We start from the raw sequence: 15,025 nt of genomic DNA on the forward strand, positions 1-15,025 counted from the left end.
TATGGTTTGTTTTTTCCACATCAGTATACACATTCATTTTAATGACATTTAAGGACATAGTAACAGCATAGCATGTACTGTGGTTTCTTACTGATTGAAAAATGTTGACTGTGGTAAAGCACAAGCCTGCCTCCTTTGTAAAAACCAACCCTGGTAATCACACATTTACTCTGATCTTCAACAAATATTTTGCAATGCACTTTTTTATATTCCTTTACAAAGCACTGCCATGCTCTTAAGGAAAGTAATGCGCACAGTTACACACGAAATTTCTCTCTCCATTTGAGAACTAGGTCTATAGGAAGATATTAGAGAGGTTTGTTCCTGGGGTTAAATTACAAAGCTCAGAAAGTACTAGGGCTACAGTTTCTTACACCTGCATGAATAAACCTTGTGTGAACAAGCTGAAACCCATGGACATTAACTTTAGTCAATATTAACAAAGCCAAAGAAATACAATTTATAAGTTGTTGCTAATAAAATGCATTATTATAATTCAATTAATATGAAATACATATTTAAGAAGATGCTAAAGTGCATTTTGCACTCATTTGAAAAGCTTTCAGTATCTAAAACCAGAAACAGTATATACACATACATGGTTTTATGTTTGGAAAGCGGTTTTTTGCTCTGTTCCAGGGCAGATCAGCGTCAGTCGAAGAGAGATCCTGAAGAAATTTTGGTAATTCCTGTGGATTGAAGTCATTGCAAAGTTTAGATTTATTTCAGAGGTCAACACGAAGTTCCACTTAGTAAAAGACTATTCTAAGTCCTTTTATTTTTAAAACGAAAACACTTCTCATAACTGCAGAAGCAAGGTCAAGTGAACAGTAAGGAACTCGGATGAGCTTACGCTGAAAATACCCTGCATAGAGCTGGTCCTCAGCTCCTGCTTTCCCTGGCATGCTTTCTCTGCCCTCTGTGAAGTCTGAGGTGAGGCAACCATGCTAGCGACTCCTTTCGTACTTTACTGATGGTTTCAAAAAATATTCCCTGTGTATTATTTAATATTTCAACATCTACTTAGTAGGGGAAGGGAGTTGGTGATTTATTTTTTGTTTTTTCTCCTTGGGCAGTGTGATTTCATGCCTATTAATTGGTACAACAGTGGTCAGTTTGAGAAGATGCCAAAGGTCAATTCCTGTTCTCAGTGGGCATTGTTAAATCGATAGCAGAATCCAAAGGTATGATTAAGAAATACCAGACATTGAAGGAGTGTCAGGGAACTCTGTTATTGATATTTTGGTGGAAAATCATGATATCTGTTGATCATTTAAAAAGCTGTTCAAGAGAATAGGTTATTTTATCAAGCTGATTTACATTTATGAAATTTATAGTTTTCCATATTAGAAATGTCTCAGTGTACCAGATTCCCTTAAAAGTGCTATAACTGAGGGGTTTGCAATTTTTCAGCATTATTAAAAATTATTTGTTTTAATTGGATAATTTTTTCCCTTCTCCCTTATTTTTCCTCTGAGAATGCTGGAAAGTCTTTTGCATGTATGTATGTGTTAATGAAGAGGGACACGGTTAAGCATCTGAATTCTGGTGTTCTGGCACCAAAGGCTTCGAAAAAATTTTTAACCAAATGAGGAATCCTAGAGCAGCTTCCTTGTGTAGGTTTTGGGAATATATATCAGCATATTTAGATGAGACAAATAGAGGGGAAAAGAAAGGTGAATTGGAATCACCTCCTATTCTGTGTTTACAGAAGTCTCCATTTATAGAGTGAAATGACTCTGGCCTTGATAATCAATATTCAGTTACCAGGTCGATTGTTTGGTTAGTAATATTACACTCAGTGGCCTTCTTATCAGGGCACATGGGGCTTCAACCAACCCTCCTAAATACTTAGCTCTTTCTCCTACTGTTTCTGCTTGTTAGTGGATCACAGCTGAGTGAGACTGTTTTGCATCCTTACGCTTTCACACTCCCCCTTTCTCTGCTCATTGGGCTTCTGCTCTGTCTCAAAGTTCATCTGGCCGGTCTCTTTTTTGTAAAGTCTTTTCCGATTGCTCTCCAGACAGAGTTGAAGCTCACTTCTTTCTGCGTATCTCTATCAGGACGCTGTGTATTTGTGATTTCTTAGACATGTCTGCAGTTCTTATCATAAAAATGAACTTCTTTATGGTAGAAATCATCATTGTAATAACAAATGCTTATTGTGCCAGCCACTGTTCTTAGTATTACACATCATTCAATCAGTTTGGTATTCACAACTCAGTAAGATAGATACAGATGGAGGACACGGAAGAACAGAGAGTTTAGGTAATTTTCCCAAGGTCACCTAGCTATAAAATGCTGAATTGACATATATCAGTACCTAGTGCAAGTAAGAGCTTATTGATATTTAAGGTGTAAGTGAATATGACCTGAGTTACAAGGTTTATCAAATATATGCATCAAAGATGCAACTGTTTATTAAAACAGTTTTGCTTTAAAAACTGACACAGCAGTAGGATTAAAAGCAATTTAAAAAAGCCATGTCCTTACATATTTATATACATTTACTTAGTATATACACACAACATATACATATATATATATTATATAAAACCCAAGTACTTAAAACCTCCAAAATAGTTAAACTAGAAACCTTCTGAGTATATGTGAAAATGTTATTGCTAAAAAAACTTTTCAGATACTCAGTCATGTATAATGGAACTATATTTGCTACATTCTAATGAAACTACCCTTTGGTTCCTGAAAAGTTGAAAGCTCTTGCTGTATAAATGCTAAGAAGAGTTTTATGGTACCCCTGATTTTGTTACGTCCAGATCAATATTTAAGAAGCATAACCAAAAATCTGTAGGAAATACCATTAATCTTCTCACATTTTTGTTATTACTCCCTGAGAGACTGAACTATTACAATCCTGAATTATCCAAGCCAATTGTTTGAGTCTTTGTTCACACACTAAAACGTTCATGAAAAAACAGAAATATTTGGTAACATTTAGAAATCTGTTTTTATTTTTCTCATACAAAATAAGTCAGGAAAGGGGCTCACAGATTTTAAGATAGCTTGTAGATCTAAGACATGCCTCATGTTTTTAATGTAATTTCAATTTTGTAGATATATAAATGCTAAAAACAATAAAATTTATCTTCTAACTTTCAAATAGTCTTAAAGTGACAAGTTCTTAACTTCATATATTCTCTTTAAGGTGATAGAGCACTTATTCCATGATTTAAAAATAAGCCTGTAAAGCACAGGTGTTATTTATCTATTTTTGTACAGTTCTAAAAAACATTGTTTTTTATAATTTCTGGAAACATCAAATTCTGTTCTCAGGTTCATCTATACCACTAACAAACTAAGCAGGCAAATATGAAATGAACTTCTTTAGTTTCAAAATCTAAAAGTTATTGAAATATATGGTACCACCCAAACCTGGCACACACCCACACAAAAACCAACGCATCCAGCATTCTAGGGCTGCTTCTCATCTGGGTGATGAGCAGAGAACAAACGGGGCCAGGTTGCCCTTGCTGGGAGAAGTCTGAGGAGCAGCACCTTTTCCTGACACAGTAGGTGAATAATTCCGTTCAGGTTGCACCAGAGGCTGCTCAGTGTAATGTTACTATCCAAACAATCAACCTGGTAATTGGGTATTGATTATCACGGCCAGAGTCCTTCATGGCCTTGCAAGCTTAAACGGGACATGAAATGTGACACGTGAAACGACTGGAGGTCTGGCAATGTTGTGACAACTGCTGGTAACATACCGAAAATTCTTCTTGAAACTTTAGGTTGTTGTTTGTGCAGAGCTCTTCAACATGCTGCAGGAAGGATTTCTTGCTTATCGGCCTCCAAGCAAAGAAAGGTATAAAATGGAGTTATGTTAGGTTCAGTTCTTTTCTTTTAGTCTGGACACTGCCTTTATAGTTGACCAGTTAAGAGGACACAGGACATTTCAAAACCACACAGCCCTTTAAAGTCACTCTGTCATATTTACAAAATTAGCTTTCCCCCTTTGAGTTCACTTTCTCTGTATTTCATGGTGCAGAAATCCTTCAAATTTTAAGTGACTTTAAATGAATGATTGCACATTTTAATGAAAGTTTTTCAAGTAAGTGTAAGAGCATAAAGTTATCATTGAATCCTAATGCATATAATACCTCTTTGTCATACAGAGAACATTTTATACATTACAAGGTTTTAGAAGATATAAAATATTGCAGTGACCTCATTCTCATAATGACATGGTTTCTAAACCCTGAGGAGTTTAGATATCCCTGTATTACTTCCCAAGCTAAAATACAGACATGCAGGCTTCACCCCAGAGAGAGAGAAAGCATTTCTCCAGTTACCATGCAATTAGTCATGCTTTTATGATTTATATCCAGCTTGGAGGTTTTTCTACCAAACATACAAAAAAGGAACCACACATTAAGATTCATTGAATCAGGGAATCTAGAGTTGGTATTCAAAAAGAAGAAAAGATACTTAACAAACTTACTTGATGGATTTTCTATAACTAAGTAACCTGCAACAGAGATTGTGTTAAATGCATTATGAGTTGAGGGTACAGCTCTTGAGTTCTAGATTAAAATGAGAAAAACATGGTAAACCAGCAATTATAACATGCTATACCTTTAACTGACATGTGATCATTATTTTAAATTCTACATCATTTTTGAAATTATATTATTTGGACCCAAATATGGCCAAATAATAATTTGGCTTTTCTCTCAAGCTAAGAAGGTAATGTTTTATATTGCTAGGCATTTGGGGCATTACATCAGTACAGGTCACTTTTTAACATATTACATAGTATTTATTGCCCTAAAAATGTAAATGTGAATGAAACTTTTTTCTTTGTCCATGAAGAATGCTGAATAAAGGAGGGTGATTGTTTGGAAAATGACATCAAATTGCCTAAATCTTGTTTCCTGAGTGAGTCTTTGTGAATATATAACCATAAAAAATGACAGTCATTTCATTTACTTCAGATATATATTTTTGTGACAGTTCATTAGTCCAGTTATTTATACTCTAAAAATTGAAATAATGTAAAATAGCCAAATAGACTGTGCAACGCCCAAATTCAGAGATGGGCATATCTTTAATAACACATTTGTCATGGGCAACAAATTAGCACTGCAAACAAACACAAAAGGTACAAAGTATGAAATAAAATGAAGAACATACACCTTTATCAAAGTTTATAATTTTAAATATCAGGGATAATTTTACCACATTTCTTAAGTGACAAATATAAGAGGATATGGATTTTGAAGTAAAGGACAAATGAAAAAATAGTTGGAAAAATGTGGCTTAATAAATACTATGAAAATGGTCACAAAGGGGTTTTTTCAGTGAAGAAAACATGAGTCAGAGTATATTTTATAACAATACAGGAATTGGTGAAAAATACAGGGTGCTGCAGTAACTGTTATCAAGAAGAAAGATGGAATTCATTAATGCTGTAGGTGTCCCCAGGCAGAAGGAAGTATTTCTCAGCTCCACAGGGTATAACCTAGTAGAGCAACTCATAATCAGCATGGCATCACAGTGATAAATAGCATTACTAGAGCAAAGACTTCCCCGGTGGCTCAGATGCTAAAGCATCTGCCTACAATGCTGAGACTACGGTTCAGTCCCTGGGTTGGGAAGATCTGGAGAAGGAAATGGCAACCCACTCTAGTACTCTTGCCTGGAAAATCCCATGGATGGAGGAGCCTGGTAGGCTGTAGTCTATGGGGTCACAGAGAGTCGGACACGACTGAGCGACTTCACTTTCACTTTCAGAGCAGTGTCTTGGTGGCTGAGCTAGTGGGCTTCTCACACCCCCTTAGAGTGATTCTAAAGAGGCAACAGAGGAAACCTGACTGACTGGATAGATGGGCTTCCCTGCTGGCTCATTTGGTAAAGAATCTCTCTACAGTGCAGGAGACCTAGGTTCAGTCCCTGCGTGGGGAAGATCCCCTGGAGAAGGGTGGATATGGAGATGACCGACTGAGATATTGAATCAGAAAATTCCTTAACTTGGGGAAAGGAAGACGAAGTATATGAATTGGAGGTCCTGACTTCCAACACATGCAGTGGGAACTCAGGCAGCAGTCAATCCCCATAGAAAATAATTACCCTTCAGCAAAGACCAGCAAGAAAAGCAACCGTGAGCTAGATCCACACCAATTCAGTGGCCATGAATTTGGGCAAACTCTGCGAGACGGTGAGGAACAGGGAGTCCTGGTGTAGTGCGGTCCATGGATCACAGAGTCGGACATAATTTGGCGACTGAAGAACATCAAAGACCCACACTACACAAGCTCTTTAGGTGCTTGGTACCCTAATGTTCCGATGCCACGATACTCTTCAGAAACAGGAAAGGAATGGGAGTCAGGCTGGGCAAATCTTCAGAACTGAGCTTAAGATAGAAATGAACGAGATACTTGAATTAACAAGATCGATGTCTCTGTTACCATGTGGAACTGGAAATTCTTGAGTTGTGTAGAGATCACTTTTATAATATCAGGGAACATTATTCAGTTTATGAATGGTGAAGTTCAAACATACATCTGCTTTAGTGACAAGCTTTTGATTCATCTTTTTAAGGACTGTCAGATAGCCATCCTGTAGTGGGGAGATTTTCTTTTCCCAGAGGATCCAGGGTTATTTGAGGTAGTACTGGCAAAAATATTTTTTCTGGGCTATCTATAACCTGAAATAGAGCTAGTTTGTAGAGCAAGAAATAGCTGAAGCATCAGATAATTATTCAAATCCTTGTTCTATTTTCACTAATGATCTGTTCTTATTTAAAAAGTATTAATATTTTATCTTTATAGTCAGTATCTTTTCAGTGAAGAACTCTACAGAAGGTTGATTTTATTATTTTACATTTGAAAGATCTCTCTAGAGATACGGATTTTGTTTTTGTTTTTATTTTCTTTTATTGGAGTATAGTTGATTTACAATGTTGTGTCAGTTTTAGGTGTTTAGAGATAGTGATTTTAAACTGTACCTGCTTAGCTATTAGACTTGGGTGAATATTTGTGAATTCTTACAAAATACAGTTCCCTTTTTGGTTTCAAATATCTGTTCCAACAATTACCAACTATATTATTTTGAGTAAGTTACCTCAACCTTTCTTAGTTTCTAGTTTAGACAATAGGGCAAATATATGTAAATCAAGCTCATATATGTAAAATGGTAGGAAATTTCTACCCCTGACTTTGGAAGCAATATGTAAATGTTGTTTGCTATCATTACTATTATAATTACTAGTTCTAGTTTTATTGTGAAACTCAAGTTCCTTCTACAGATTATTCTACAATTGATACTGATAAAAAGGATGATTTTTTTTTGTTTCCAAACTGATGAATGAATTTTTTTGTTTCTAAAAGAATATCCTAAATTTTACTCAAAACTGGGAAGACTAGATTGTGCTAAATTAAGCAGGGAGATTTCCTATTCTTCCTAATCAGAGTCCCAGAATAAAGAGTAATGAAAAGGTCGGTTTCCTAGTTCTCAATTCAAATTATAGATTAATCCCTAATAGTATAAAGGCTGTAATCTCTTTTCACATTATCATGTGAAAGCATTTCTAATTGTGCCTGCAGTTTTTACATTATTCTTTATAGCTACCCCTCATATTACCCTGTTTACACCACAGATATTTTCTATTAGTTTCTCCATTCCAGGTGTTTTACCACAACCAGATGCTGCTGATTGCTTAATAGCTAATTCAGATGTTAACTCCTTTAAGGACCTTACCCTATTCTATTACAGAGAAAATAATTTCTTCATTCTATGAAACTAAACTTTTATGGACAAATCGCCTTCCATCTTCTATCATGGCTATATAAGTACATATATTAAGGACCCATGCATTGCGGTTCATGTATTACTTGAAGGCAGGGGCATGGTTAACATTTGGCTTACTGCAAGCTGCTCATAAACTTATTTGTAGTAGACAGTGAATAAGTCATTGTTAAATATACAACTGTGGATGTAATTAGACTAAGATACATAGTAAACTAAATAAAAGTCCTCTGATTATTATGAGAGAATATCTGAATTAAATGAATTTTCCACAAAAATATTAATGGAGAATTCTCATGAGATGCTACTCAAAGGCTTAAACAAATATCAATAGATGCATCAATAAACAGTATACAAGTCTAAACAAAGCCATATCAAATCCTCTCACAACAGAAGTTAACAGGTGCTACTTAGGAAGTTACATGAACAATAAAATTGCTCTTGTCTACATAAGTAATTTAGAAAATAGATTTAATAAAACAAGATGTGTTTTGGCTTTATTTACTTTTCAGTATCACTCCCTTAAACCCAGTCATTTTACATACGCTATTCTTCACATTTGTTTTTACATAATGTGAGAAACAAGGCATCTCATAGTCTGTTTTTATGAAATTTTCCAGTCTGTGCTTATCTCATAATTTGTGTGAACTGAAATAAATACCTACCTAGACAACTTAAAATTGAGAGGATATTTTGGCATAAATTACCTGTTTCAAATAACAGTTTTTTTTCCTTGTTTTTGTTTGTAGTCTCCTTGTCATTGCCTTGATTCTTAGCCTCATATTGAACAAGTGTATTTTTCTCAAGTACTGACTGCATTCTAAATTTTATTTTTCTTTGAAGTTTTAAAGTTTTACTTGTAAACAGGGAAAAAATAGCAATTTGGACAATTATGCAGGGAAGTAGAAAAGGAGATGGCCTTTACTATGAAGAAAATGCACTGACTTATTACTGATGAAGAAATTAAATTCCTTTATGGAAAATTATTTGGTTAGATAAGCATAAAAAACTCACAGAAATTAATGTGTATGAAAATCAACAATGTTATTTCAGGAGTGCTATTTCAAATAAAGTGATCTATAGACATAGAGACTCAAAAATACTTTTTATTAACATTTAAAAAAACTTAAAAACGTTACATGGAGAGTGTTTTAGACACTATAGTGAATAAGAGAACTTATTAACTCACAATAGTGAAGGATACTGTCAAATCATATTCATTAGTGTGTAAATCAATTTGGGAATTGTCCAGATTTCAATAAGATAACTGACCAATTTCTAATATAAAGGGCTAAACACATTTTATTACATGAATCTTAGCTTAAATCCTATGCCCTTTTGTTGAAAAGGGTATTATTTCATGTCTGGGCTCATTTTTTTTCAAAGTCTATCAAAAACTTAAATTCCACTCAGATTACTCTTGATAGATCCAGAGAGGAACCATTTATTTATGTTGGCAGTGGTGATTGAAGACCATATTGTCACAGAGACTCAGCTTTCCCTCAAGGTCAATTAGTTGAAATCTATAGGGAATTAAAATATAGTCCAAATAGAGAGCTACAGATGATAGCCTATAGATGGGCAGCTTAAATCAGCATTACCAGTGGCAAGAAGCTGTGTTTTCTACTTAACCAGTTTTGTTAACAATTTTACTGCCTTTACTGTAAAAATATGTATTTCTCACACTAATATGTACCTCCTTTTCAATGAAAATTTTTGAAGAATCTATCTGGTAAAACGTTAATTGATTTTTCTAAGTTTCATAAAATATTGAGTGTGAGGTTTTTAGTTTATGTATTTCAATTCATTGATTTTTCCAATGTCCACATTTATTTCTACAATGACTGTTACTTATTCAAAGAATTTACTGTAATGCTTTCAAAAGGATCTTAATTTTTGTTTTTTTCTATTGTTTTTATTCGTTATAGGCTTTAGTATTCTTTCAGACTCTTATCAAATCACCAATGACTTTTCTCTGGTCTTTAGTACAAATTAAAAATATTATCCCAACCAATGGCTAGGACTGTACAGCTGACTCTAAAATTTCACCTTATAAGGTAAACATGCCACCTTAATAAGTGAGTAATATAATTTTTTATCACAGTATTCACAGACCCTGGCACTTGTAGATGCCCGATTGATATTTCTTTCATCCAAACAAGGTGAAATGGACTTTTAGATACATACAGGAAAGCAACGTTCTTGCTGTTGTCAAAGAGGTGATGTAAGATTTCCAGGGTGGCAAGAGTTGAATTTTCCTTATTACTAAGCACATGTGAAAACAAACTCTTGACAGATTCTTATTTTGTAAACCATGTATTCTGAATTAAAATTGTAGTCCTAAACCTAGTTACCTCAGGGGCAAGAGGGCAGAAGCAGTAAAGAGGGTAAAGAAACTGCCGACAGCTTTGTGGGGAGATCGGCAAAGGTTCTTAGGGAGGGGACTCAATGAAGAGCAGACAGATGACATAACACCATCTAAAAGGACGTCCTGACAGCCTGAACAGGCGGGCAGGTAAGCACAGAAATTACTCTCTCAGGGGTTAGAAGGTAACCTCAAAAAACCAGATTTGAAAGACTACAATATCTATTTTAACTGTGTTGATTTACGTAGAGGTGTTTAAAGATTCTGATTAACCCAAACTGTATAGTTCTATCAGAGTAGGAGCTTTGACCAAACAGAGGACTGTTGACTGATTCTAGGAGAAGAAAATGTGGTTATAGAGGAGAGACAGTGAGGGTTCGATAAAAATGGAAGCATTTTTCTCTGAGGTACTAATGGCATATCTGGTAAAGAAGCTGCCTGCAATGCAGGGTAACCAGATTCAGTCCCTGAGTCAGGAAGATCCGCTGGAGAAGGGAATGGCTACCCACTCCAGTATTCTTGCTCGGAAAATCCCATGAACAGAGGAGCCTGGAGGGCTATAGTCCCCGGAGTCACAAGAGTTGGACACAATTTAGTGACTAAAGCATCACCACTAATGGCATAAAGCCAAAAAGAAAAAAAAATAATAAAAGGATTCTGTTTAGTGATAACAGAGAAAGGCATTCGGCAGAGTTTCTCAACCAGACCATTTTGTGAGTCTGGAACACTGACAGGTCAGCTTTGAGTGCTGGTTGGAAATGGTATTTTCTGTGTGATGTGATCACTGAAATCTTTGGCTCAGGAGTGTTTTTGGCAGATGTTTGATCAAGCAGGTCCTTTGAAGAAAATGTATCTTCATGAAACTATTTTAATTCTCTTAATGGGAATGTGTATTAGTTAATAAATAAAACAAGGTTAGCTATGATTCCAAAATGTGAAATGTGGTTAGAGTAGCCATGGGTCTGCCTTCCTCTGTTTGAATTATTACTCTGAGTACTATTCACAGTCAAGGGAATGTCAGGAGTCTTGGCTCCATCCAGCCTTATGGCTCATGGGAATTGACTCCTCTGTCATAGATCTGGGATTCTGAAATCAAATGCATTTTCTTTCTCTACCTCCATTCATATCCTTTACTGAAGAAATTGAGTATCTCTGCCACACTCAATTGCTGGGTCCCTGCAAATGCAGTCATTTTCCTATGCTCCCCTCAGAATGTATACAGCAATTTTTATCCTAGGATAAAAGTGGCACTTCTGGGCATTAGGGGGATATCTGAAAGAGTGCACAGTTGGCTGTGCATTGGGTAGGGTAGAAGTAAAAATTGTATGAAACAAGGAATGTGATCATCTTGGCTCTCACAGATTACTACCTGTAGTAGTTGAAATGAGCTTGTGTGGAATGTGAACCCAGAGTCCACCCATCAGACAGAGAACTCTTGTGTCATTGTAATAATAAGCCAGGAAACTTGTGAAGAAATCTAGGTGAAAACTTATTTTACAATCAAAGTTAACACAACATGATAACACAGCAAATTTCTCAGGCCATGCACATTGTGAGTCAGTGTGCATTTTGATAAGGTTAATTTACAATAGCATGCAATATCATAGAGGACACTTAGTAAGTACAAAGTTTAGAGTACTTTTAACTGTTTTTTGTCTTTGGAAAAAATAGCATATTAAACAACAAAACACTTCTTATCATGTATTTTAAAATATAAAGCACACCATCTGAAAAGATTAATCACAGCAGAGCTCTGCATCACCACAGTAACTTACTGGATGACAAAAATCTCCTTTCGTCTAAAGAAAAATGAAGAGTATCTGGAAGTAGAGATTAATTTTTTAGTATAAAAACACATACTGCATTGTTTTTAATTGCTGCTGTAAGAACATGAGCATGAAATATCTTGAAATTCATTCTACTGCTGGACATTTCTTGTCCCAAATTCATATTTTGTTCAGACATTTCTTATCTGGATTCATATATTTTTGCCATTGCTTGCAAAATAGTTTAAGACAAAAGTAAAATTAACAACCAGAAACTGTCAGAGAACTGATGGAAATTAAAATGCTAACAATTTTACAAAGTATTTCATATATTGGTCAAATTTTGTGTATTCTTGGTGAAGTCACAGGAATTGTACTACTAAATACTTTTCAGTTTCTGTAAGACTGAACCTATACTAAAATGCTATCATTCTTTTCCCTATTATACTGGAGAATCACGAAAGAAGCAGTTCTTAGAATAGAAAAGAAAATACTACTTGAAAGAAGAAAATACTCTGCATAGAAAATACTGCTTGAAGAAGGATATCACGGGCCCTTGTCTGTCAAGTATGTTTGTGTTGATTGCATGTAGTATGCTTCAGAGTCAGATACATGCACACAAAATTACAGGTGTATGTTGATGCTTCAGAATCAAACTGACCTGCTCCTGTCATCTTGGCTGTCCTGTTAACTGGATGCATGCCTTTGGACAGTTTCTTAAATTCTCCAGGCATCTTTTACTTTTCATTTGTAAAATGGAGATAAAAGGAGTACCAACCACAAAAGATTAAATGACTTGGCTGAGATCATTACATACAAAATTGACCACATGGTAATTGCTCTTAAACAGTAGCAAGTATTATGTTAGCAAATCCTATATGTGAAAGTAGCCTGGGGCCATTTTTAATTTTACAAATATTATAAATAAAAATAATAATACTGAATGTATTCTGATTTACAGTTTACAAAACACATTCATAGGATTCTTTTAAATGGTAAACTTCTGAATGCATATATATTTAATAAAAATTCAGCATGCAGACTTCTCAAGTTATTGGTGAAAGATAGTCTTAAAATAGCCATTCGGTTGTTTGCTTCATTTTATTAGAATTTTAATTCCACTCATGATTACTAGGTTGGGCCTTGGTCTTAAGACAATGCACCATCACATTCACTCAACTAAAATAGGCAAGATAACTAGTATGGAATGATCAAAATTTGAGGGGAAAAGTTGAGGACTGGAAGAAAAGGAGTATTTCTCAAATAATATTAGTGACACTGATTGATATTTTCTATTTTTTCTGACTTCGTCACCAAAAGAAACATGACTTCTAAATTCAGTTTAGAAAGGAGACAGTGAAAATTAAAATATTATTTAGCCCATAGTATCTTTATCTTTTCAAAATTCTGTTGGCTGATTTAATTTTGTGTTATAACTCTTTTGGAAAGGCAATCTGTGTTAAATTAGTTAAAAGCAAACCACAGGGCCAGTTGGGCTGAGCAGTGTTTTTTTCTCTTAAAAATTATATCTTTATTCCTTTACACTTTCCCAAGAATTTAATCCTAGATTTAACACAGAATTTTTTCCAGGAATATAGATAATCTATACAATTAAAATATTGCAGTTTTTCAACTTCATTGGAACTTTTTTTAAAAAATGAAATATAGTTAAATTACAATGTTGTGTTAGTTTCGGGTATACAGCACAGTGATTCCATTATATATATATATATATATATTATACTTTTTTCAGATTCTTTTTCCTTAGAGATTATTGCAAATACTGAGTATAGTTCCCTGTGCTACATAGTAGGTTCTTGTTGGTTATCTATTTTACGTATTAAGTGAAATCGCTCAGTCATGTCCGACTCTTTGCAACCCTATGGACTATAGCCCACCAGGCTCTTCCATCCATGGGATTCTCCAGGCAAGAGTACTGGAGTGGGTTGCCATTTCCTTCTCCAGGGGATCTTCCCGACCCAGGGATTGAACCCAGGTCTCCCGCATTGTAGGCAGATGCTTTACCTTCTGAGCCATCAGGGAAGTCATTTTATTTTACATATAGTAGTGTGTATATTTTAATACTATATTTTACATATAGTAGTGTGTATATGTTAATCTCAAACTCTTAATTTATCCCTCACCATTCCCTTTTCCCTTTGGTAACCATGAGTTTGTTTTCTATGTCAGTGAGTCTATTTCTATAAATAAGTTTATTTGCATCTTTTTTTGATTCCATATATAAGTGATATCCTATGATATCTGTCTGGCTTACTCCACTTAGTAAGATACTTTCTAGGTCCATCCGTATTGCCGCAAGCGGCATCATTTCATTCTTTTAAATAGTTCATTGTATATAGGTATCACATTGTCTTTATCTGTTGATGGACATTTAGAGTGCTTCTATGTCTTGGCTATTGTAAATGGTGCTTCAGTCAACACTGGGGTGCATGTTATCTTTTTTAATTAGAGATTTCTCAGAATGTATGCCCAGGTGTGGGATTGTAGGATCATATGGTTACTCTTTTTAGTTTCTATGGAACCCTCCATACTGTTCTCCATACTGGCTGTACCAGTTTACGTTCCCACCAACAGTGTTCCCTTTTCTCCACCATCCCTGGCATTTATTGTTAGTGGATTTTTTGATGACTGGTGTGAAGTGACACTTCATTGTGGTTTCTGTTTGCATTTCTCTAACAGTGATGTTGAGCATCTTTTCATGTGCTTTTTACCCATCTGTATGTCGTCTTTGAAGAAATGTCTGTATAGATCTTCTGCCCATCTTTGGATTGTTTTTTTGCTTGTTTATTTTGTTGATATTGAACTGCATGAGTTGTTTGTATAGTCTGAAGGTTAATACCTTGTCAGTCACTTTGTTTGCAAATATTTTCTTCTGTGCACTTTCTGTTTTGTTTTTGGTTTCCTTTGCTGTGCAAAAGATTTTTAGTTTAATTAGGTCCCATTTGTTTATTTTTATTTCCATTACTCAAGGAGATGAATCAAAAAATATTGCTGTGATTTATGTCAGAGAGTGTTCTGCCTATATTTTGCTGTAAGAGTTTTATAGTATCTGGCTTTACATTTAGGTCTTTGATCCATTTTGAGGTGTGTGTGTGTGGGGGGGGGG

The 15,025-nt window shown here is 35.0% G+C and overlaps 1 protein-coding gene and 1 long non-coding RNA gene across 2 annotated transcripts in view; one reads left to right on the forward strand and one right to left on the reverse strand.

The window, feature by feature from the left end:
* Positions 1-15,025, forward strand: part of LOC120858442 — an 86,467-nt gene that overhangs the window by 53,037 nt on the left and 18,405 nt on the right. The window lies entirely within an intron of this gene.
* Positions 1-15,025, reverse strand: part of PTPRQ (protein tyrosine phosphatase receptor type Q) — a 239,820-nt gene that overhangs the window by 28,920 nt on the left and 195,875 nt on the right. Inside the window, exons 36-38 of the mRNA XM_040234499.1 lie at positions 4,463-4,489; positions 3,729-3,810; positions 599-689 (exon numbers count right to left, since the gene is read on the reverse strand). Coding sequence (XP_040090433.1) covers positions 599-689; positions 3,729-3,810; positions 4,463-4,489 — 200 coding nt within the window. The remainder of the gene's footprint in view (positions 1-598; positions 690-3,728; positions 3,811-4,462; positions 4,490-15,025) is intronic.

This window comes from Oryx dammah, unplaced genomic scaffold (genome assembly GCF_014754425.2).
Source record: "Oryx dammah isolate SB20612 unplaced genomic scaffold, SCBI_Odam_1.1 HiC_scaffold_29, whole genome shotgun sequence".
Classification (NCBI taxonomy): Eukaryota; Metazoa; Chordata; class Mammalia; order Artiodactyla; family Bovidae; genus Oryx; species Oryx dammah.